This window comes from Motacilla alba, chromosome 14, assembly GCF_015832195.1.
Source record: "Motacilla alba alba isolate MOTALB_02 chromosome 14, Motacilla_alba_V1.0_pri, whole genome shotgun sequence".
Classification (NCBI taxonomy): domain Eukaryota; kingdom Metazoa; phylum Chordata; class Aves; order Passeriformes; family Motacillidae; genus Motacilla; species Motacilla alba.
The window spans coordinates 2,008,371-2,029,613 of NC_052029.1; the positions used below are offsets into that span (position 1 = coordinate 2,008,371).

At 47.4% G+C, this 21,243-nt stretch overlaps 1 protein-coding gene across 6 annotated transcripts in view; it reads right to left on the reverse strand.

Annotated features, from left to right (window-relative positions):
* C14H16orf71 (chromosome 14 C16orf71 homolog) overlaps positions 1-21,243 on the reverse strand; it is a 91,385-nt gene that overhangs the window by 12,228 nt on the left and 57,914 nt on the right. For 2 of the 6 annotated variants that reach the window (XM_038151615.1, XM_038151617.1), the window contains exons 20-28: positions 20,431-20,559; positions 18,664-18,858; positions 17,127-17,453; positions 15,410-15,484; positions 13,912-13,965; positions 11,856-12,025; positions 5,922-6,117; positions 2,429-2,523; positions 1,398-1,518 (exon numbers count right to left, since the gene is read on the reverse strand). In XM_038151615.1, the coding sequence (XP_038007543.1) occupies positions 1,398-1,518; positions 2,429-2,523; positions 5,922-6,117; positions 11,856-12,025; positions 13,912-13,965; positions 15,410-15,484; positions 17,127-17,453; positions 18,664-18,858; positions 20,431-20,559 (1,362 nt within the window). Of the gene's footprint in view, positions 1-1,397; positions 1,519-2,428; positions 2,524-5,921; positions 6,118-11,855; positions 12,026-13,911; positions 13,966-15,409; positions 15,485-17,126; positions 17,454-18,663; positions 18,859-20,430; positions 20,560-21,243 lie in introns of those variants that run through there. The other 4 variants (XM_038151618.1, XM_038151619.1, XR_005258679.1 and 1 more) reach the window with 4 other exon arrangements.

Sequence of the window (21,243 nt, forward strand, 5' to 3'; positions counted from 1 at the left end):
CTTTGAAATACATTTTCTAAGACACAAACACATCAGAGCTGTACACTGCTTTCCTTTTTACTCTGCTTAGGCATCTTCAAAGCTGAGATATCATCGTGTAGCAGGAAATTAGGGACATGCATTTTGAGATTAGCTCCTGACACTGAGCTGTGCAAAGCCTGCAGAATACCTGAGCTCTCTCCACAACAAGCTGTTTTTGGGTTTTTTTTGTTTTGTTTTGTGCAATCTCTTCTACAAATCAAGTGATTTCATCACAGCAAATCTGCACTAAGATGATGGGGAAAATACCCTTCCCAAATACCTTGGGACAAATCCCCCTTCAGAGACCTCTTGCACAAAAGTGACTTGGTGTCCACCCCAGGAGCAGAGGATTTGATTTACCACCCCCCTTGCACTTCTGCACCTGCTGGCATGTGACCAATGCCCCCCAAAGTCCTGTGTCAGGTGGGGCTGGGCTGTGATCCTGTCACTTTTTTATCCTGCTCCTCTCCCATCCACAGCAGTCCAGAGGTTCCACTGCTGGGATTCAGGACCGCAGTGATCAGGTGTAGCACAGCAACATTTTCTGAGCTGCCCACATGACTCCTGAAGCTGCAGGAATGGGAATAATTGTTCTAAACAATTCTGTTCCCCAGAGACCACCACAGGGATGCTTCACCTGGTCCCTGCTTGTTTATAAAGGCTTGGGATCAATCCACAACATCCCAAGGAGGGAGCATCCCCTCGTGTCAGAGCCATCTCCTGCCCTGCAGCGCAGCTGTGTTTACACATGTCCATCAAGTCAAATCAGCAGGAAAGGCCCTGAGAAGCTGCTGCATCTCAGGAAGTGTCAGCCTGGCTGAGGCTTCAGCTCCCAATCAAAGTCAGCCTGGCCATAGCTGGGAGTCATCTGGAGCTGGCAGCTGCTCAGCAGCAGTGGGAGCTGAATGAGCTCTCAGCTCAGCTCAGGAGAGGCCTCTGGCCAGGCTGCCAGCAGCACTCCCTGCACCAACTGATATTTATCTACTCACAGCACAGAGCAGCTCACCCTGCCCAGCCCTGCTGCCTCTCCAGGGGGGGCTCTGAATGGACACAAACCACCAGGGTTGTGCTGGGACACCTGGGAAGGGCTCAGAGAGGAACCTGTGCTGCTCTGACACCAGCTGTGTTGTCAGTGCTCGTGCTGCTGCTGCTGTTAAGGTCAGCCCTCGTGGACAGCTCTGTCTGTAAACCCCTGAAGTGTTGGCAGGTAAACAGTTAAAGGCTGGACTCCCCTGGAGCTGTTCTCTGCAGCTCAGAGCTGTCTCTCCCTTCTGAAAGGACATCAATACCCAATCTTGCTGCCACCAGATGGCTTGTCTTGCTGCCCAATTAATCAATAGCAGTCCCAATCCATAAGAGGAGTTACATTTCCTTACCAGGACTGCCTGGCTGCTCAGAGCCCATGACACTGGGATGTCTTCCTGGGTCATGGGTTAGGATCTTGTGCTGCTTCCTGATTCCCAGGCTGAGGATGGGGTCGTGTTTCAGGTTATGGATCTGCAGGAGGGAAGGCGGGGAGGGAGGGAGAAGCAAATCATGTGAACACATTACCTAATGAGGAGGGATAACACTCCTCAAGTATTGATTCAGGCAAGCTGTGCAGCTTTTGTTGTTATGGTGTACTTCTGTAATTGCCAGCCTAGAAAACACCTGCTTGTCTGGAGATACAAGAACATTTTGCATGCATTCTTCTTTTTAATTCAGTGCAGCATCTCATCATCCTTTTCAAGGTCCTATATCCAGCCATCATTCTAAAGTCTCCACTCCCAGCTTCTCAAGGCCAGGAGCTCAAACAAAGCCTGTGGAGTCTGACAGCTTTACCTAGTGCCACTCTGGGGTGTAGCAGCTCCCTCTGTCCCTGAATGAAGTGGCACAGTCAGGGTGCCCTGCACTGAGCTGCGCACCCACACAAGGGACACCTGTTAACATGTGGCCATTTCCAGAGCTAATCTCCTGGGAGGACCATCCCAGCTCTGAGCCACAGCAAAGCTCAAACCTTTCCATCCCTTGGCTGAGCACATCCCAATCATTTTCACATCATCAACCATCCCATCCCTGAACGATCGAAAGCTGGTAAAAAACCAGCTCCTGGCTCAAGTGTGCTCAGCAGTCAGGGTGAGGCTGCTGCCCCTGCTTCCAGAGCAGTGTTGATCATTTGGGAGCACGAGCCCTGAGCCCTCCCAAATTCACAGCACAGCTTGCTGAACAAACAGATCTGCAGCAGCTCTTCCCCACCGAGGCTGCTGGGCTCAGTGCAGAGGGAGGAACGTCCCCAGGACCAGGAGAGCCTGGTACACACCCAGAGCTGCATTATCTACAGCATAATAGCAGAGAAGGCACGGGATAGCAGGGCCAAAACTGCTGCTCTGGCACAGCAGGATAAGCTCAGGAAGGGGCAGATTCCTACCTCTTGCTCCTGCACTGGCTGGCACTGGGCACAGCACAGCCCTTCTGGGAAAAACAGCTTCACATCCTGGACAGCCCTTGCATAGGATCTGGAGCCTGAGAGAGAAATACAATGAGAAGATTCTCTCAGGCCATGAATTAAACATTCTCTAGACTCACACTCATCTTTTGGAGAGATTGATGATGTGCAACTCACTGCAGTAATTGCTTTAAAGGCCAGCTGTTCTGTACAGTAATAGCAAACATTTTAAACCATTATATTTAGAACAGTTCCATTGCCTCCTTGGTATTTTGATTCTGTCCTACTATCACTCAGCAGCTTCCTCGTGTAAACAAGACTCCTTCTATTTCCTAACAGTGGAACTGAGGGAATCATGTTAAGGAGACTATGAAACCTTTCAATTCCAGCTCTAAATCCTGTTGTTCCCTTGCTTCTGGATCACACCACGCTGCCCTTACTGAAGGGGAAGAGCTGCTGGTTAGTGAAACAAATGTACTTAGGAACAATAATGTAGGTCCCAAATACACTGGCAACTGTGACTGACCAAGGAAATCAGAATTAGCACAAGACACTGCTGATGGAAGAACATTTTTCTGTTCAGCTTTGGTCAAGAAAGGTAAACTGAGCCTGCAACAAATTTGAGCCAGTTCATTTCAGAGAAATGACATGAGGAGGACTGGGGAAATAGAGAATCATCTCAAGAGTTAAACCAGACCTTGGCTCGTTTGACCCAACACGACCCAAAGCTGAGAAACAAATCTGATTTCTGACAAACACTTCAGGCTAGGACAGGCCAGAGGTGTAAAAAGAGCTACTTAAAATAAAGTCCAGATAATGGCACAGGAACAAATGGGCACAACGTGTATGTGGCTATATTTAAGTTTGAAAATGTAAGAAGATTTTTAGCTCTCAAGGCTCTGTGACATCCATCCAGTTGGGGTGGGTGCTTATGGAAGGGAAAACGTGATGGGGCTGTCTGTGAGGGAATTAACTGAACTCAGTGACTCGAGAGGTCCCTCCAGGCTTAGCAGCTGAATATTTCCCTATAAAGCAACAGTGTTATAAAGCATTACTCAGAATGTTTGGAGATTTGTGCGTGGAAAATATTAGAGAGGGAAAAGCTATTTCTATTGGAGTTTAGCTAGATTGTCAATGTGCTGGCACAGATCCATGCTCCTGGGACACCAAAATCCTCTGAAATATTCCCACCTTGGAGGCTGCCCATTCAAAAGATCCCACCTGAGAGCACTCAGCCCTGTTGGAGCACCATAATTCCAGGTTTTGTGTAGCCAGAGCCCTTAAGGCAGCAGTTTACAATGCTGAGGTTGTGTAAGTCCCAGTGTATGAGCTGGGCTGGATCCTTTCCATACCTCCACACCAAACCTCCTGTGCTTCCATCACTGGTGGCATTACAGAGAACACAAATGCTCCAAATGAGCCTTTTACTCTCACTTTGCTCAAGGTACAAGACAGGGTAGGGTGCACATATAAGAGCTCTTTGGATGCAAGAAAAAGCACAAAAAAACCACAGTCCAATGACTTCCCAAGCCCAGAGGAGATGGGAGGGTGCAGACTCACCTCTGCAGCTGAGCCCTACAGGATTAAAGCTGCATTTTTTGGTTCACCAGTCTCCCTGGAACCCCATTGCATTTCCTTTCTCACTTTGGGAGGGAAGAGTAGGAGTCTGCTCTGCTTCAGGCATTAACTGAAGTTCTTCCTCAGCTGGAGCAAAACTAGGAAAGCCTAGTGTTCCCTCCTAGGAAAGGAGGGTGGGCTTGCACAGTCCTCCAGTTACTCACTGAAGGTTCTTCCAGCTTAACTATGTTGGAGGAAAAGCTCTGGGAGGTGCAGGGGGTGAGGAACACTCCTTTCCTCATGGATAGATGGCTCCAGGGCAGAGCAGCTGGGCCAGATCCATCAGAGTTAGCTCCAGCTGCATCCCTGGTCCTGGAATGAGTGCAGGCAGGGCTCTGTGGGGCAGCCCTACCGCTGGGTCCTGCTCAGTGCACGGGGCACAGAGGGCAGGGCTGGCTCTGGGCTCAGCCCACAGCTCAAGAGCAACTTCAGATGCCAGCCGAGGGGTCTGAAGGGAGTCAGAACACCCAAGGAGCTCTCTCCCACAGGGAGCTCCCTGTAACTCCCAACAGAAACGGGATGAGACTCAGCTCCCCTTGCTGGTTTTCACTGAGTTATGCCGGGGGTGCTCCAGCTGCAGCAAACATCTGAAATTTGGGATGTATATTACCCATTCTTAGCCATGCCTGAGGAGTTTCAGAGCAATCTGGATACACAATCCGTTCATTCATCTCAGGAGCAAGAGAAGCAGGAGCTGACAATGGAAAGGTATTGGCTGGAGAGCCCTGATCACTTTTTTTTTTATAAGTAGATCCTGCTCTTCAGTCACTCCCACAAATGCTGGGGGATGACTCCTGGAGGAGTCCAAGTGCTCAGATTCTGCAGCAAGGGCTTGGTTCTCTTGCCCAAGCTGTGGCTCCTTCCCTCCCTGCCAGTTCTCAGCAGCCCACCTGACATGGATGGAAAGAGGGAGTGACTTCACAGCGCAGACACAATGGGAAAAGCCAAATAATCCAATGGATCTTGTCAGGAAAGTTCCTCTGGGACTCTGGGCACACAGTGCCTGACAGCTCACCTAAGTTCACAGAAATTATTGCTTTATTTTTTTTATATTCCTTTAAGTATTAGAGCAAAATCAGTGCAACACTGAGGAGAAACACAGGCAGGGAGCTAACCACGCTTAATTCCATGTGAATTTCAGAATGATATCCTTCCCTCCCTGTGGCAATGATGCTGGGCTCTCCACAGCTGCTCTCTCCAGGGATACTTCCCATTTTCCCATCCCTTACCACCCCGCACACACATCCAGTGCCTCCCTGCTGGCACAGGAGCTGGGATGGGGCAGCATTCCAAGGATGCTGACTTGCCCTGTGCCTCTGCCATGTGCCAGATGGAAAGAGCCTTTCCAGATGGGAAGCAGCTGAGTTGCCCTGCTTGCCTCAGCAGGTTTGGGTCACCTCTCTCCTGCCAGCCATCAGCATTGTGAGATGTTACAGGATGTCCTGGAGTCTTTGTGAAATCTTGGAGCTGGCCAATGGGTAATGGAGACATCAGGAAGGGACACACAAGCAGGGAAGACAGATGGGTTCTTGGGAATAATTCCAAAATAACCAAGCTGAAAGTACAAAATGACCAAGCAAGGAAGAGATCAAAGGAAACCTGTTCTGATAAAGCCAGAGCTGGGGCTGCTCTGAGAGGAAGCCTGTTGGAATATATCTTCTGGGAGAATATTTCATTGCTTGAGACACACTCAGCTCAGCCACCAAGAACACAGGGAAAGTTTCCTGGGGAATAATGGCCTGCAGTGCCTGCCAAGGCTGGATCTGTAGTGACAGATCTGGTGACAGGAGGGAACAAACATAACATATTGTCTATTTGTGCATCTGAGCCTTTGGACTTTTCTTTTACAAAAACCTACCATAAAATCCATTCTGGACTGTGCTGGTGCCATACTGAGCCCTCCAGAGGCATGGATCCAGTGCTTGGGCCAGCTGAGGATCCTCTGGTCCCAGGAGATCCATCAGCTTCTTCACAGCATTGGGCCTCTGCAGGCACAGCACGAGGGCAGTGCCCGAGGTGAGGTAGGTACAGTGAGCTTCTACAGCAGCTGGATCCTGAGAAGAAATCAGAGATAACAGCTTTGAGGAGCTGCTGAGCACTGGGAACATCCCAGCTTTCCTTTGGCCAGGAAGGAAAGCTGTGAGTAAGCAAATCTGCTGTTGCTCCTTGTTTTCTCTCCTCTTTAATACACTGCTGGTGTACTCAAGATTCCAAAATCTAGAGCTCAGACACCAAGCAGTGCCCATTTTGGGCCCACTTTGTGCCCATTTGTTCCTGTGCCATTATCTGGACTTTATTTTAAGTAGCTCTTTTTACACCTCTGGCCTGTCCTAGCCTGAAGTGTTTGTCAGAAATCAGATTTGTTTCTCAGCTTTGGGTCGTGTTGGGTCAAATGAGCCAAGGTCTGGTTTAACTCTTGAGATGATTCTCTATTTCCCCAGTCCTCCTCATGTCATTTCTCTGAAGTGAACTGGCTCAAATTTGTTGCAGGCTCAGTTTACCTTTCTTGACCAAAGCTGAACAGAAAAATGTTCTTCCATCAGCAGTGTCTTGTGCTAATTCTGATTTCCTTGGTCAGTCACAGTTGCCAGTGTATTTGGGACCTACATTATTGTTCCTAAGTACATTCCTTTCACTAACCAGCAGCTCCTCCTGTGACATCCAGCAGGTCACAGGAGGGCTGTTCCTTCTGGGGGACATCTGGATCAGGAGGAAGCAGAGGCACAAGCAAGAACACCGGGGTCATGAATACCCTGAGATGAGGAGCCACCTTTCAATTCTTCAGCTGATGAAAAGTGATGGATCACAAACAGCAGAGCTTTGCTTTTTGAATTCACAAATGACAGGATGCCCCCCACCCCCAGCTTCTCCTGAAGAGTGAACACTAGCTGGGATCAGGACTACAGAACTTAAAAGTAGGAGGGTCAGACCAGGGGCTGCAAGAAATTGGTTTGTTCTCCTGGCCTTGTCTGATTCCCTTTGCTCCACAGCAAATTCCTCCACCTTTGCTTCTTTCCCAAGCACAGTCAGTTCAGCCCATGCCCTCCCCTGAGCAGAGCTGTGGGGGTCACAACAGCCTGGCACGGTACATCGAGCAAGGATGAGAGGAAATTACACTGCACTGGTGAGGAGAGGCTGCTCTGAGGGCTGGGGACAGACAGACTGACAGCTCTGGGACCCTGGGACGGGCAGCAGAGCTGGGGCACGTGGGTGTCAGAGCTCTCTGGCCTTGCTGCCTGCTTTAATCAAGGAACACCTCGGGAAGCCAGGCCTGCTGCAGATGTCTGGGCTGGGCACAAGGTCAGGGTGCCCACAGCAGCTGCAGCTCTGCCTCCTCCTGCTCCTCCATCTGAATAACAGGGCAGGAGAATCCAGTTCTGCCTCTTCCTGCCCTTCCAGCTGAATAGTGTGGCAGGAACATCCAGCTGTGCCTCCCCCTGCCCCTCCATCTGAACAAGGTGGCAGGAACATCCAGCTGTGCCTCTCTGCACCCCACAGAGCAGCAGCCAGGGCTGGATGTTCTCTCCAGTTTAGAAAACAAGGGCATTTCCAGCTCCCTGCCAGAATCAACCCATGGCTATTTATTTTTTCCCCCCCAGTTTTTGAGGAAATAAAAACCAGAGGGGGGAAAAAAACACCATTTGATTCAGCTGAATCACGTCATTCACAGAGGTTTTAATTCCTCTATTTTTTAATCTTCTAAAAGCAGCAGAGGATAGCAATTCTCTAGATAAAACATTTCCAAAAGCAAATCCTATCATTTCATTTTAAAATATGGAGATAAAACACTTCAAGGCCTCTCTGCTTTTCTATCACGTGAAACCATTCAGTGCCTTTGACCCAAATCTTCTGGCACTCGCTGCCTCCTAAATTGCATCTCTGAGAAGTAGGTTATGAATTGACAACCACGGGCTCAAGCCTGATATTCCCCCCTCCATTTGCAAAGGCAAAATATTTCATGAGAAAATCCCGCTGTGCTTAAATTGGTGAGGTATTTAGGGGTTGGGTGTGGTGTTTGTCACAGCTCCTGCCCCGTGGGCACAGGGTCACAGCGTGTCACTCAGAGGCTCTCTGGTGACAACAGCTCTGCTTGCAGGAGGATGAAGAATTTCAGCTTGTCACAGTGCACTGAGAAATGGTGACATTCATTCAGTTCTATATAATACAAAATAATCCCTTCCTGCTTGAAAATTTTTGTTAGTTAAAAAAATGGATTTAATCCACTTTTCTCTGGGTTTTCTCTTTGGGCAATGAAAATCCAGTGATATTTTTCATGACAACTTTCAAAAGGACTGATAAAACATATCAGTATTCACCCAGGTTGGAAACAGCTGCAAAGAAAACATTCTGTTTCTGCCAAACCGACCAGAATAAATGAAAGTATTTTGTTCCAGAGCTTCTAACCAGTGATTTTAGATCTAAAGAGCAAAACTCTTTTTCCTTTTGGTTGTTCCCCAGCAAATCCACGGACTTGGGGTTGAAGATGATGTTGTTTCTAATGGTCACTGATGGTGCCAGGGAGCTTCTGGCAGCTCCTCTCACTCCTCACACCACTCCAGACTCTGCCAGCCCAGCGCTGCCTTCACTCCCTCCATTCCCATCCTGCTCCACATCCCTGTGCAGCTGCCTGGAATTCAGGGAGCAGTTTCCTTGAGAGGAGGGAGCTCCAGCTGTGCCCTGGCTCGGGAGGACTGAGGGGATTAAGGAGCAGAGGAATTACACGGCTGCATTTACGGCTGGAAGCGCAGGATGGGGCTGGAGGGAACCCTGGAGTTCCTGAGTGCAGTGACCTGCTGCTGCAGGCAATCACACCAGGTGATCCCCTGTGGCTGCTGCAAGTCTGGTCAGAGAGAGAAAGTCAGATAAACTTTCCCAGGCCTTGTCCTGGGGGAGTTGAGAAAGCTCAGAGAAAGAATGAAAATAATCCTTAATCTTTGCAGCTGGTGTTTTGAATGTGTTGTTTCTTGTAAGATGTTTACAAGAAGGGTGCTGTTCCTAATTAGCAAACGATGTGAGAGGTGTTGATGAGGACCAGTCAGGTCCAGCTGTATCCTAACTGTCTATAAAAAGAATGTGGTGTATCATAAACCTGGCATTTGCCTTCTGAGACCTTGGAGCCCATATGTCGCTTTATTCACCTGTCCTCAATACTACAGCAACAATCCCCCACAGCAAGATCAGGCCCCAGTGGAAAAATAAAGCCCAAGCTGCCAATCTGCAGAGGGCTGGATCACTGGATGAGCCCTGAAGGGAGGGAGATGCAGCAGAATCCCCTGGGAACAGGCACCCCTTGCTGGCTGAACACCTCCAGGTCAGGCTGAAAGCTGGGGAGATGATGTCAGCTCTATTTACATGACCTTTATTTTCTATAATCATTATTAAACTGCAGATAAAACATCTTGTTGTGGCTCCTGTGACTTGATAACCTCAGCAAAGAGCAGAGCAGGTGTTTTTTTCTTGTGCTCCAAAGGCCACATGCCTCCCTGAGCTCAGGGGGACTATTTCAGTTGGAAAAGCAATCACAGAGCTGAGCTGGTGCTGCCAAGGATATTTGTCAAGTATACGTAAATAATACATTAGAAAGGGAGATGTGAGGTTGTCTTCCTTGCAGTGAATAAACCCAGATTTGCTCTCAAAACAAAACAAACCAGCATTTGGGGGTGCTTGGGGGTTCTCTAGAGATGGATTTTGGAGCATGTTCCAGGTGAAGAGAGAAACAGCCCTGGACAGAACTTCTAGCAGGGACAGACACACTGGCTCCATCTTCTTCAGCAGCACATTTCATCATCTTATCAGTCCATCTAAATATCTCCAAGGGTCTCAGGGGATAGTGCCTGGCTCTTCCCAGCAGTGCCCAGTGACAGGACAAGCAGTAATGGCCAGAAACTAAAACAGAAGAAATTCCACCTCCACCTGAGCAAGAACTTCCTTCCATGGAGGGTGGCAGAGCTGTGGAACAGCTGCCCAGGGAGGGCTTGGAGTCTCCCTCTCTGGAGACATCCCAAACCACCTGGATATATCCTGTGAATATAGGGATCCTGCCCTGGCAGGGGGGTAGGACTGGCTGATCTCCAGAGGTCACTTCCAAACCCAGCTGGGATTCTGTGACCTGATAAATGTCAACAATTTGCCCCCATTTTAGGAGCCTCATTTGAAGCCCACCATTGCACCCCTTTGTGCCACAGGCTGAAGAGCAGGTCCATCATGAACATCCCTCCCATGCAAAAGCTGGACGGGGAATTTAGCTGGGAAAAAACAGCCCTGCCCCCATGGCTGCCACTGAGCCATTTACCCACTGGATTTTGCAAATAACCAAGTCCCTGGAGCCTGCTGAGACTTTTTCCAAATCTCCCTACTTATCTTGGGAGCTCAGCCTTTCCCAGCCCTCCCCAGTGAGAGCCATTCCTGCTGCTCTGGAAAGGAGCAGGGGCCCCTGGATAGCAGAAAGCATTTCCCACTGTCTGCTCCCCTTCAGCAAAGGCAGACTGTTTTCTTGGCTTCCTCACATTCAAACCCTGCTTTTTTCCTCATGAACAGTCTGTAATTTTTATCCTCATTAGTCACCGGCTCTTCAAGGCAACTGAATCAATGCTCAACAGCTGCTCTGGTGTGCTGGAGAACTCCAAAAACAAGGAAATTTTCAGGAAACAACCTCTCCTCACATTTACCCCTCAGGCATCTGCATTGCTTCCTGAGGATATTTGAGGTTTTTAAGATGTTTTCTGTTTCAGATGATCAAAAAGGCATTTTGTCTTTAGCTCTGTGATTAAATAACATTGGGAAGCACATCCCCATCAACCCTAATGGCCACTGTATCTCTTTTGCCAGTGAAAATATTTCAAACTCAGATGCCTGTGCTCACTGCTACCATGCAGAAGATATTAATCGTTCCAGAGCACTGCCTTGGCATGTGCTTATTTTCTTCTGGAAGTCTCTACCAAGAATTTCTAGGAGACAATGTTATAAACTTTCCAAACTTAACCCAAGTGCAATATCAATTATAAATGTTTGTTTTTTTATAAAGTCGAGTGGTTAAATATCTTCAAGAAAGCAATAAAATAACACAAACTGTTTTTCCCCAAGGGAAGTAAAAAAATAATAATTCAACTCCTCTCAAATGGCCAGAGTTCAGTTCCCTGGCTTTCACAGTATCCTTACACCCAGGGTACGTCAGGTTGAGGAAAGAAAAGGTTTCTAATGCCATGAAAGAGCAGAAACAAACATCTATTTTTTGCTAATCAACCCCACAATGCCCTAAGATTTAAGAACCCTCTTTATTGCCTATTAGACATGAGCAAGGACAATTTCCTCTCCTTGCAGGGGATTTTTGCAGACTGGCTGCCAGGGTTCAGCCATGTCTGCGATGCAATCTCAGGTAACAGCACCCCAGAGATGTGCATTCCCTGGCAGGCAGGAGGCTGTGCCAGCTTTAACCACATGGAATGAAGCCAGGCACACGTGCTCCCTGGATGTGCCCTACCTGGAATGACCTGGGGCAAGGAACAGAGGACACCTGTTCGGCAGAGCTGAACAGACTCCTGCGAGGTCTGTATTGCCCACATGCTCCCCAAAGTTTCGTTCGGGAGAAACCATGCCTGTCTTCATGGCATGTGATAAAGGAAGCCCTCAGCTCTCTTTGTGCTGATGAGGTGCAGATCTGCATGTTCCATACAGCTCGCTCCCAGCAACAGCTCTGAAATCCCGGGTGGGAATTGCTGGGATTTTCAGGAATGGATTATCCACAGCTCAACCTTTCCGCCCCCCTCCACAGGCTGCCACTCCCTTCACCGACCTGCTGCAGCTCGCAGGGCAGGAGAGCAGCAGCAGCAGCTGCTCCCAGCTCCAGGTGCTTCATTCCGACCACGCAGAATTTCTCCAGGTGCAGATCCCGGAGGATCCTCGGCAGCCCGCGGCTCCACAGCCCGGGTTTGATCAGCAGCACCGTGCAGAGAACCTGTGCCCCTGGAACAAACACAGCGGGGTTTGTTTACTACCCTGGGCACGGGAAACCCGGCAGGAAGTTCACAAAAATACCAGCGAAACGAGTCCGTAAAAAACCTGGGCATATAGGAACATTTATTGATTTGGGTTTGCTTTGTTGGGTTTTCAGATTAAAAATGCATCTGGAACTGTCCAAGCTTCGTGGTTTCTCTGTCAAGGAAAGCTGCTCCAGGTCCTAAAAGTTCTTGTGGCAGCTCTGTCGGATAAGACTCAAACCTTTATATTACAGATTAATGTTTTAAGAGAGATAAAATATTCCCTTTTGCATTTTTCATGTGAACTGAGGTGATTATGTGATGTGATCCTTGAGCAGCTCTAACATTCTTACTCTGGTGCTCAGTATATTTTAAAGCTCTGTTTCAGAGAGGCACTGACAACCCTGACAGGTCCCAATTAATGTCATAAACCAATAATTAATTGAATTGTCTTTACCAAAATTCACATTCCAGAAAAAAAACTTTCTGCTTCTGACACAGCTCTCCCAGCAGAGCTGCCAGGAAGGTACAGCACTACGAGGAGCAGAAAACAAACCAGACCAAGGAAGCTTTGCTGTCTGATGAAAATGGATTTAAAGGCAGAAAATACATAAATTCTGTTTTTAAATGACAGCATTTTCAAATTTTTAGTCTTGCTAAAGTACTTGCTACCAAGAGTATAGTTAATATTTTATCCTTATAACATCTTTTGGAGATTTATTGGCAAGTGCAGTGTCAGAACCAGTCTGTGAGGCCCAGGAACTGCTGGTGCTGAACCACATCAATCAGCATGAGCACAGGGGAACATCCTACAGGCTGCTAAAACTGATCCAAGCTGATCTGTTTGGGTACAAAACATGTCATTTTCTGTTTCTGTACACCCCAGTACTAATTACACAGATGTCAATGCAGCAAAGCATCAACCAGGCTACCTCGAACTTAATGCTGTTATTTCCAGGTGACAAGCAGGACGTGGCACAGAAACACAGGATCAAAAATAAAAAACAAGAAGATTTCCTCCCCACCTGATATGGAAACTTAACCCTTGTGCTGCAGGGAGCCCTCCTGTTACAGAGGTGCTGTTTTCCTCACATCATTCCTGAACAGAAAGATTCCATAGCAACAGCCGGGAAGTGCAGGGAGCTGCTGGGCTCCACCTCAGCAACCTCACCCCTGTGTGTTATGTAAGCACTCAGTGGCCTCCAGATGTTTTCCTCACCATCTGCTACGTTTTTGGGCAGATATTCTCATTCTTCTGCTGTGTGAGTCACTACCTGCTGCATATTTAGGGACTTTAGACACTTCAGAAGGATTGCCAGCTTGGTTTGGTCAGACACCTTGTCACCCAGAGCTGGCTTTCTCTCCTCAGCAATTACAAGTAACAAGAACTAGAGAAAATACCACTAATTACCAATGGAACAATCTCTGCTGATCATGAATTAGCAGAGGGACCTGTTTGGCAACAATCAAACCTGCCTGATTTCCAGTTCTGGCTGCTCAGAGCCTTTCCTGGTCTTTATTACATTTCTCTACTTTGTAATATTTTTAGATCCATTCCTCACAATCCTTCCCTTTTTGCCTGCCCCCAAAAAATTATCACATAGATTTTGATTTCATAGCCTAACTGCGAAAATAGAGTTTAGTTTATATGCTATTTGTAGATAATAGTTCAGATAGGTGTGACTTCAAATAAGTGGGAACTCAAGACAAGCAGATACCACATCTCCTGGCATGCTCAGAGTGCATCAGGCTGGATTCCAGCCTAAGGAAAATGTTGGTATAATCCTTTTTTTGCTTATTTTGGTACATTCAGATTATTTAGTTCCACCAAGTCCTTGTCAAAGGACATTTTCCCAATTGCTCTTCTCTCACCTGCTTGCAGGAAGGAAAACAGGGATTCTGCTCGGCACCTCCAGCTCTCACCCACTACAGGAGAGAAGCAGATTTGAGTGAGTTTTGTGTGTTCTGAGACAATCTGAGAATTGTGCTATCATCTCTACATAAAGCAGCCAATATTACACACTGATATTTTAGGGTGTTACACTGGGACATGGATGGATTGATATCAGATGCCCTGGGACACCCTGGGAGGGGTCGCACTTCCCCCTCTCTGGTAATCCCAGGAGCACAAGCTGAGCAGGACTGCAGGTCCTAAATCATGCTGGATCTTGGTTACCTTTTCTGGGATTTCAGGGAGTGGTTAACAGTGGTTTTAAACCTATCTGTGCTCCTAATATTCCACAGTCAGGTCAGATGCTGCCCTGTTTCTGGTGTTTTGTTTGATGTTCTCTCAGAAACAAAGAGGTGCTGAGGATCCTGAGTGCTGCTGATAAAACCTCCCTGGCACTTCCCCAGCCAGCCTGGAGTGGCTGCTCCAGTGGTTCTCCAGGAGAGCCCAGCAGGATGAAAGGAGTCTGGGGAATCAGAACTTAGGACAAAAGCCAACAGAAAAATGTTCCTTTCAGTCTAATGTAAAACCTGCAGTGACCTGGAGATGAACAAAATCAAGGTGCTTCAGGCACATGAGAATTGAGAAGTTATCAAGATCTAGGGCACAGTGAGGGGAATCCTGCACCAGATTGATAAAAGGCTTCCTTTTCCAGTGACTGGCAAGTTTAGCCACTGTGACATGCAAGGTAGATAAGAAAAAAACTAAAATCTGTTTGTCAAAACAGAATTACCTCTTTTTTTGGTATTACTGTCCAAAATCCGTGTCTATCTACTTCCCATAGTTATGTATCTGGAAGATATTTAGCTAAAGAGTTGTGTTGTTTTGTTTTCTCTACTGAGCCCTCTTTCTCTTTCCACATGTTTGTTGCAATAATAAGAGCACAAATAACAGGTGGAACCAGCCCTAAGGTCCTTGCCTTGTCTCATAACTTTTTAGTTCATCCTCCCAGCACCAGCTTTTTTCCTTAGTGCTGGGGTTACCTGAAAGGACTTTCAGGATCTGTGAATCCCATGGTGACCTGGGCAGCACTGGGACGTGACAGAGACATGGGAAATGCACCTTCTGCTCTGATTTCACCTCTCTAAAACATCATGAAAATCATCATTTCTGGGATCTACACCTGAAAAAGGCTACTAAAGAGCTGACATTCATTACTTTTCCAGCTGACTTTGCACACCATCCCTCAGCAGGTGGTTCTCAGGACTGTGGAGAGGAAATGATGTGACAATACTCACACCTTCCCCCAGCAGCAGGTGGGCCCAGCTGGCCTTTCCTCCCCAACTGCCTGGGATTAGGATGTGTCACCAAAGGTTTACTAGTCCCATTTCAATGGCTCTGACAGAGGACACACAGTTTTCTTCAATCTATTTAAGAGTCTAAAACAACTTGGTTTGTTTTCAAGAGGCAACTGGTGCTTACCTGTGGTCTTCCCTTCAGTCCTGGAGCTCCTGCTGCATGGTGGCAGGAATTTCCCAGCAGGGCGGTGTTCTGCATCTGGAGAAGGGAAGACAGGTATTTTTATGGATTCAAGATGGGAAACCTTCAATGTCTGGGGCAGGACGGTGACAAAAGTAATTTTATGTAGCAGGGCAGATGTTCAACCTGCTACAAAATATTGTTCTTGAGCACGGAGGTCTCTCCATTCCTCCCACAACAATAAAAACAGAAGGGAAAAATGGAATTACCTTATAAAAGAGACAGTGGAGGATGCTGAAGTTTGGCCTCAGCTGTGCTCTTTTGTTCCTCACAGCGGCTTCAGTGCAAAAGGCTGGCACTGCCATTACAACCTCCCTCACTAAACTGAGCTCACAGCTCTGCTTTCCTCTTATCCTGCCTTTCCATCTCAGGATAACTTTTATTAAGGGCTGCAGTGCATGAACTCTTTAGAGTTTTAGACACCACTTTGGGATGTCTGATGCCTTCTCTTCTGAAGGCTCCTCTTCTTGCTCACCAGTCTCACAGAGAACAACCCCATAGTTCACTGACAAATCAAACTTTCTGTGAGCTTAAACCCAGGATGTTATCCCAGACAAATCTTTCTTCGTGGTATTCAGCAGAGCCACTTTGTTAGTGCACACTACACAAGCACAGTGGGTTTGACACAAGTGGCTAAGTTTGTGCTGATGACAAAGGACTTTTCTTCCCCAAGGAAAGATAAAGGAAGGGCTGTAAATTCAAAGCACGAATGCACTTATGGGACTGCATCACTCCCCTTCGGCTGATACATGGTGTTACCACAGTCTTTGATTTCTCTCTGCTTCTGAGTAATCATAAAATCCCACAATGGCTTGGGTTGGAAGGGACCATCTTGTTCCAACTCCCAGCCAGAAACTGGCAGGGCTCAGAACTGTTTCTCTCTGGGTGTGAGGAGTCAGGCAGCCCCAATTCTTCTCTGAATATTTCACATTAAAAGAAAACAGTGGGAGCTTGTACTCTGCTGCTCTAAACCATCCAGTATCAATAACCCCACAGTCTGCACAGTGATTTAGTTTTAAGAGGCATGGCTATACATTTCCTGCTACAGGAGGAAACTATTAAGTTTACTGTGCTGAAAGATCGATGCTGGCACACATCACTGAACTCTGAGAAGCTTTTGACAGCAAAGGTCTCCATTCCTCTCTTCATTCTCCTCCAAGATAAAAAGAAATTCTCAAGAAATCTGTTTTCTTACAGACTGGTCACACCTTCAATCTCCTTGAGCACAGGGCAAGGCTGAGGCATCAAGCTGAAAGTCTGGCACCACAATTAGGTGCCCACATTCAGGTGTGAGAGCTCTTGGGCTTTGTTCTTCAGTTTCTCTTACAGAAAGGGTTTAAAATGCATGGTATTATTCACTGATCCTACCAATTGCTCTGATATCTAATTAGTACTTATGGAGTACCTCAAGATCATCAGAAGGGCACCAGGCCAAGCATAGCCACATTAATTAAATAAGCCACCTTGTAGGTGATCTCGGCTGGCTCCTGCTGGGTTCATTGCCTCATCCTAATTCAGCCAAGCACAGAATTTACCCCCACATTATTACATTTTCCTGTGCCTGAGAAAAACCCCAGCACTGGATTCTTTTGCTCAAGCTCAATCAATTCCCACACACCCTACAGCTGAGGAGAACACAAACAGTAAAAACGTGCCTTACCAGTTACCAAATCTGCCTCTGTGAAGAAGAGGACGGCTTGTCTGAAGGTCACCTCTGGGGTCAAGGCCATGAGTGCCTGTGGGAGGCCGTCACCCGTGCTGAGCCTGTCCCTGCCCTGTGTCCATGCCTGCAGGGCAGCTCCCAGGGCTCGGAAGGCGTCGATGCCGCGGAGCGCGCACACCAGCACGGGGCTGGACGTCAGCGTGCCCAGGCTGCTCTGCCAGTGAGTGTCTCCAGCCTCAAAAGGGGTCATCTCCCTGGCCTGATGCCAAGTGAGATGGGGCAGCCACTTCAGGCCCAGGAGCTCGAGTCCTGAATCAGGCTCTGCTGCAAGTCAAGAAAAATGTTTTTAGCACCAGGCAGCAGCTTGTGTTTCATAGAAGCTGTGCTTTCTTTTGGACACAAACATTTTATTTCACATGGGTTTTTTCCCTGCACAAGTACCAATGCTGTTCTGACTTCTGTTTCATCCAGAAGGGACTGTAATGCAAATATAGGAATATACTGGGAAAACCCACAACATGCAAATTCTAAGAAATGCCATTACAGTGAAGAACAAAGAAAGGGCTATCTGGGAAATCAACAGGGAGCCACAGGGAGCAAGTGCCATGATTTGATTAGAGAGCTCAGCTAATGGAGAAGGGAAGGGAATCACTGAGAGTATACTGATAACACTGTGGCTTGGCACAGCATAATCCATAATTATGTATCCTTTAGCACTTCTCATAACACTTTAAGCAATGTTTAGCAGAATAACAAACTACAGCAGAATGCTGACTTGTCTCTAAAGTAGTTTCAATGTTGTCAGGTTTGTAAAGTTGTCTTCTGACTATGTAGGAAGGTATTTAGGGCTCAACCCATAAGTGCTGGAAGTTTCTGTTGGCTCAGATCTCGGATACAGAACTTCACAGGATTTCAAGTAGTATTTCAACACAGTTTTGGGAGAGTCAGATACAACACAGTGTAAGACAGGCAGACTTTAGCCCTTTGTGCCTACAGCTCCTGAGTTATCACACTTCAGTGCAACCTGCACATGAAATTACATAAACTCCCTGTCCTGCCTAGGGCCTGACAGCCCTTTTCATGCACATGTGAGCAGCCAGCATGGGGACGGCCTCGCTGCTCCTCCCGCGGGGGAGCCGGAGAGTGAGGCCGTCAGGGGCCTTGGTTCTGCTCACCAAGGCTGTCACTGCACGGAACAGAGCCTGTGACTGCCAAATTCCTGCCCCACTTCCAGCTCAGCCTTACCTCCCCATGCTCAGGAGGGACACAATGCTCTGTGTTACATAAAAGCTCTGCAAGGCCAAGCACTACTTGGAACTCATTTGATGCTCTCTGAAGCAAATTATGCCCACCTGAGCTGTTTGTGATTGCCCATAACAAACGAAGAGAAATTCTTTAGCTCTCTAGGGGGGTAACAAAGAAACCCATTCTTCCTGAGGCCCCTTCACCACGTTTTCCATGATGTTCCTGCTGTGCTAAAAAGAGCTCCCCAGGACAGCCCAAGATCTCCAGCCCTGCCCAGAGCTGGGGTCACCTGCACTCCAAGACTGATCCCTGATGGGGGGCAGCAGGATCTGCTGGAGGAGCTCTCCAGCACTCTTCAGAGCCTGCATGCCCACCACTGTCAGCATCACCACTTGCTCCATCCCGGGCTCAGCAGCATAAGCTCGGTGGCACAGGAAATCCAGAGGGATGTGATGGGGCTCTGGCACTGCGCTGAGGTTTCCTCCTGCTCAGGGAGAGCATCAAAACAAAACTGTTACCCCATGAAAACACATCTCAGGCTTTTTGCTATGAAGGAATTGCATAAATCCCAACCAGCGCTTCACTGTCTCCTCACACTGCAGCTCAGGAAAATCCTCCTGAATGAGGAATATTAACACAGCAAACCCCCTCTAACTAGTCCCAGTCCTTCCCTGGAATTACATTTTGCCGTGTAAAGGAAATACATTCCTTGTAATTTTGATATCCTTATACACACCATTAGGCAGAGCTGATAGACCTATACCAAAATTATTTAAGGCACCAGTTTTGGGCTGATAACTAATGACTGACTTCACATTAAATCAATACTTCATTTTGCTTTCTAGGACATTGCAGGGCACACAATTGGGAGCTAATTTGGGGACTGCTGTAACACTGTGCTTCCATCCACAGTCCCGTTGGGAACAGCACAGCCTGGAGAATCCCTGGCCCATCAGAAATCCCTGTTTGTTCCATACTGATTCACTACATGATTATGTAAGCAAATGTATCAATAAACATTTATTTACTTACTTATTCCTACATCATAACATTTCATAATGCTAGACAATTGTGAATGACATGCATTTAATTTTCATTTTCCTTAGGATTTAGAGTCAGTTTGGTTTTGGAGAGCAATATATTTTAACTCAAAGTCCTGACATCTAAATTTTCAAATAATTAAATTAAATTAAACTAAGTTAATTTGCTGAACACATAAAAACCCCCAACATGTAGTTAGTGAAATAAACATGGGATTTTTTTTACTCCAAGTGTACAGAACTAGGAGGTTTAAGACTCACCCATGTGAGTCATAGATTAGGAACAGAAAACCCATTTCCTTGCTGTTTGAAATCCTATCAATCTCCCAGCTTCGAATGAATGAGTTACCAAAGTGAATACAACTGTACAAACTGAAATTTAGAATATCTGAGTAAAATGAATTTGTAAAGTGCCTTTTCTGCACCTACAGAACTATAGCTGCCAGCATTTATCACTTCAGCACATTCCAGTCCTACACACAACCACCAATTTATCTCATTTTAATATTTTGACTTATTTTGAAACTATGGCAATAAATACATATTGATTAGCGATTAATTTTCTAATTATCCTAATTAAGGCTTAATTGGATGTTACCATGTCACGTTTCAATAATTTCTTTTTGCATGTATCTTTTAATTTACTTTAAAAAGGTATTTTCACTTTGATTTCCATCAATTCTTCCATGAGAGTTACTGTGATTGAGTGGCAGCAGAACAGTAAATGAGATCCTACAGACAAACAGCATATTCCTAATGGTTTTATCCAGGAAAATCCCTTGTTAGTGTGGCTGCTCCATCCCCGCAAGCGTCCAAGGCCAGGCTGGACGGGGCTTGGAGCAACCTGGGATAGTGGCAGGTGTGGAATGTGGAATGGGATGAGGTTTGAGCAAGCTGGGATAGTGGCAGGTGTCCCTGCCTGTGGAATGGGATGAGGTTTGAGGTCCCTCCCAGCCCAGAGCAGCCCCTGTGTGTGCTCCTGGAGAAGCCGGGCCGGGGCAGAGCCCCTGACGTACCCAGGCTGTGCAGCGCGGCCGCGGCGTACGGAGCCCCGTGGAAGCAGAGCGACGGCTCCTCTCCAGCAGCTGCAGGGGGAATGCTGTGCCTGCTGCCAGGGCCTGCCTCTGCCAGCTCCTCCATCAGCCCTGTGCTCAGAGCAGCAGCAAACGTGAGCAATGCTGAGCTCTGCTCAGCCTGACATGAAAACACTCTGCTGTCAAATGTTTCAGTCACTGGCCACGGCTCCCCTACAGACTGAGCTTACCCCAGACACCAAACTCAACTGAACCATCGCCTCTCCCCAAAACCACACGGGCCACTTAAAAAGGGGCAAGGAGCTCTTGAAAACTGAGGCTGGCCCACAGCTTTCTCTGGCTTTTTCTGCAGCTCCCAGTTGTTTCTATCCCCTTTTAACTCCTCCTGGAAACTGAAACATGGAACAAGTGCACAGATGCTGCCACAGAGCTCCTGAATTTGAATAAATATCTTAAATAAGGTGGTGTCCACTAGGAAGAGTCCCAGATCTGATCCCAGTGCTCACATGGAGGCCCTCAAGGTGTCTCACGCTTGCAGGCATGAGGCCAAAGTCCTGCGTCCCACAGGGCCCTCGTGGGCAGGGAGGTATTGCTGGGGTGACAGACCTGAACAGAGACATCATGTTCTGCTCCTGTGGTTTCCAGCCTGGAAAATATCCCATTCCACGCCACTTTTACAGACACTAAGTGCTTAAAGCCACAATCTCTCGGTTCCCGTTCTCCCTCTAAAGAGCTGGGCTGTGCACAGGCAGTGCATTAAGGTGTTGCATACAGTACATTTCCACAACAATTAGT